Genomic DNA, 3467 nt, shown 5'->3' on the forward strand with positions numbered 1-3467 from the left:
ATTACCAGAGCTAAGCAATCTTAGTAGGGAAAGAAATATGGAGAAAATCGAAAACTAGATTGAATTAATTGTTAGAGAAAAAAGAAAACAAATAGAAGAAAATAAGGAACACCAGGTAAGGAATGGCTGACTTATTTATTCAATAATTATTAATTGAACAGTGGTTTTGTATTAGGCACTTGCCAAGTGTTGAGAATTCAGTCACGAAAATCACTGACAAGGTCCATGTTCTCATTAAACTTGAAGTTCGGTGGGGAAGATATTAAACACACAAACTATTAATTACAACTGTAATAAATGAAAAAAGAAACATCACAGGATGCAACAAGCATGCTTTTCATTCTATAGAATGTGGCCTATTTGTGGTGGGTGATGACCAGTTGTTTTTTTTTTTTTTTTTTATTAATTACATAGAAAATATCAGAATGCACTGCATGTAAGAGCAAATTTATTTTCACAAAACTTTTCTTTAAGTTATAAATGTTTGCATATGTAAAGTATATTTACTATTGCAGATGGCAGTCAAAATTAAGTTTGAAAGCTGCTGTATCAGAGGAATCTAGCACAATCTTGGGGTTAGGGGCATATAAGATGGCTGTCCTAGGGAAGTGGCACGTAAATGGAAACCAGAGAGCCAGCAAGAGTGAATCACGCCAGGAGAGTCGAAAAGAGTGTTCAAGACAAAAGAGCTGTGCGTGCGATGGTTACCTATGCCACAGGCTCTCTGCTCCAGTCTTTGCTAGGCTCTTCTGTACACACACCAGTATATTCACTCTGGACCCACACACTATCTCTGTCAGAAATACTGGTTTTTGGCTGAAAACTTGACACCACCATCACTTTCACATTCAATGATTCGTTCAGTAAATATCCACTGAAGCACCTACTAAACTAGACACGGACCTCAACAAACACGTCTAGTGGGGAAGACAAGTTGCAAGAAATAACAATCAACCCAAAAGTTCTCACAACTCTATTCCCTTATTCTTCTCCAATTATCATCTCCTGACCATCTCCACTGCCCTTGCCTCAATTCTCCCCTGACTACTAAACAGTCTCTCCTCACTGGACTCCCAGTCTCTATCCTCCTTCCTCTTCCATCTCTTCTTCACCCTACAGCTAGAGGGTCCTTTCTAAAATACAGTTCTGGTTATTTCACTTCCTAGAGCTCCCTATAGCCTGCATGACAACTCAAGCTCTTTAACGTGTTACAAAAGGCCCTAAACATTTATCTGGTCCCTACTACAGCCTCACTTCTCCTACGCTCTTTAAAGTGTCCTGTCTTTTCTGGCCATTGCTGGGTCATTGGACACGTTGCTCACTCTGCTTTAATAGCTTTCCCTGATTAACTCCTATCAGTTTTTTGGGGGTCAGCTCAGTAAGTCACCTCTTTCCAGGTTTCCTAAACCTGCCTATCTGAGTGAGGCACCTCTCCACCGAGGTTCTATGCCTGTGTTTAGCTTTATCACAGCATGTATCACACTATTTGAAAACTATCTATGTACTTATCTTTCCCCCAGCTGGACTCTGAGCTCCTTGAAGGTAGGGCCTCTGACATTTGCCTTACAATACCTAGTATCTCTCACTTATTCATTTGGAGATTTACAGAGGGCCAGGTATCAGGCTGTTGGGATCGTATTAGGTATTCAGCAAATGTGAACTGAATTAAAAGCTGCACCTGAAGAAAAACAGCAATCGGTGCCTTTGAAAAAAAATGCCGCTGTAACATTCCTTTGGATATATCTAAAGAGTGTTTTACCTAATTTAAAATACCCTTTACTCCCTGATATCTGCATATAAGTCTGCATTCTCTTGGACAGGTGAACATAGGAATCTATCTTCCTGCTATTACATCACCAATTTGATACTAAAATGGTGATCATTTTTTCTAAATTGACAATGAAACTAGCACTGACAGTTCCAGCAGGAAGTGCTTCCTTACCAAAGCTGCCAGGGTGCTGAGATTGATATAAAGCAATGGTGTGGAAAATTTCCCTTCCTGCTGTGCCAAAAAGATTCAGAAAACCTCAGTTTTCAAATGACAACAATCCCTAGGTAGGACCATTCTAATCGACATTACACAGACCAAAACTCTGAGCTCCATCATCAGTCAGACAAAAGATCTCATATTTGCCATATCAGTTATATAGTTCTAAACAACTCCAGGAGGAGAGAGTTACGTTCTTTTGATTTCTTTGAATATAAAAGACATAAAAGTTTTGTGGACTTGAACTTAAGAAAAAGACATCAGAAACACCAAATCAGGCTCTAGAATGACTTACTTTCTCCTGAAAGTAGTTTGCTGACAAGTTATAAATTTCCACAGTGCCATCTGTTCGTGAAACAGCCAATCTGTTTGACTGGTTATTGTAAGCCACACAGCGGATCCCTGATGGGACATAATTAAAGAAACGTACTCGATGGACCCTAAATTCACCCATTCCTAGGAGGGGGGAAAAAAGAGAGTCATTATTGTTAAACTTTAACTGCAGCACGTCACATGTAATCAGTTCACTATCAGCGTTCTGGATTAAAAAACTCATTGCTGTGGAGTTGATTCCAACTCACACATGGGAGGATTCAATTATATCTCACTGATGTCCACTTCTGAATATCTAATTCATAATGCTCTCTTGCCCACATAAGAACCTATCAAACGATCTCCAAGAACTCAGGATGATTTGAATAAGGATACTTCGGTAAAGAATCAAAAGATGAAAACACAGAACATCGCCCAGACTCTTAACAATCCCATCCCATGAGCTGCCTCAAGGAAATGGTCCAGGAAAGAGGAGTGAGAATCTCGAATTTGATCTGAGAACAAAAGGACTGAACATAACCTCCTTCTCTGCCTAATTGGGAGCCCGCACCTGAATAAGGGAGAAACACAGAGCTGACCAGTTGTGTGAGGGGCAAAAGCTAAGGTTCTCCCTTCTACTTTGTGTGTGAAGTAGACACTGCCACCAGAATCAAGAAAGAATGACAGAGAATGGAGGACAGCTTCCTATTAACACTTCTGGCCTAAACCACACAAAGACAGAGAAGGCAAGAAACGCTGACAACCTAAATCAGTCTCTGAAAGTGAGGCTTGTAGAACTCCTGCATCAAAATCACCTCGGGGAATGGTTTAAAAATGCAGGATTTGGGGTCCTACCCTAACCCAGTCCAAACCCAGTGTCTTACTGCTCCGGAATTCCAATCTTGCGGGGAGAGAGGCGGGAGAACAGGAAATGTATATTTTAGCAAGCACCTCTTCCCAACTCTACAGCAGGCTAAAGTTTGCAAATCACAGACCCAAACTAAGCTAGTGACGGTGGGGCTGACGGGTGAGGGCAGAATCGCGAGTTCCTCACGGGGAGGGAGCGAAAGGACTCAGTGACTTACTCTAGATGCACTGTTTGGCTTCTGTCACTATTTCTTCCCCTCCACAGACCCCGCACCCCCACCCCGGCTGCCAACAAACATAC

At 41.4% G+C, this 3467-nt stretch overlaps 1 protein-coding gene across 3 annotated transcripts in view; it reads right to left on the reverse strand.

Moving 5' to 3' along the window:
* Positions 1-3467, reverse strand: part of UTP4 (UTP4 small subunit processome component) — a 34161-nt gene that overhangs the window by 30284 nt on the left and 410 nt on the right. For all 3 annotated transcript variants that reach the window (XM_010596770.3, XM_010596771.3, XM_003417045.4), the window contains exon 2: positions 2283-2443. In XM_010596770.3, the coding sequence (XP_010595072.2) occupies positions 2283-2441 (159 nt within the window). In that variant the 5' untranslated portion in view covers positions 2442-2443. The remainder of the gene's footprint in view (positions 1-2282; positions 2444-3467) is intronic.

This window comes from Loxodonta africana, chromosome 21 (genome assembly GCF_030014295.1).
Source record: "Loxodonta africana isolate mLoxAfr1 chromosome 21, mLoxAfr1.hap2, whole genome shotgun sequence".
Classification (NCBI taxonomy): domain Eukaryota; kingdom Metazoa; phylum Chordata; class Mammalia; order Proboscidea; family Elephantidae; genus Loxodonta; species Loxodonta africana.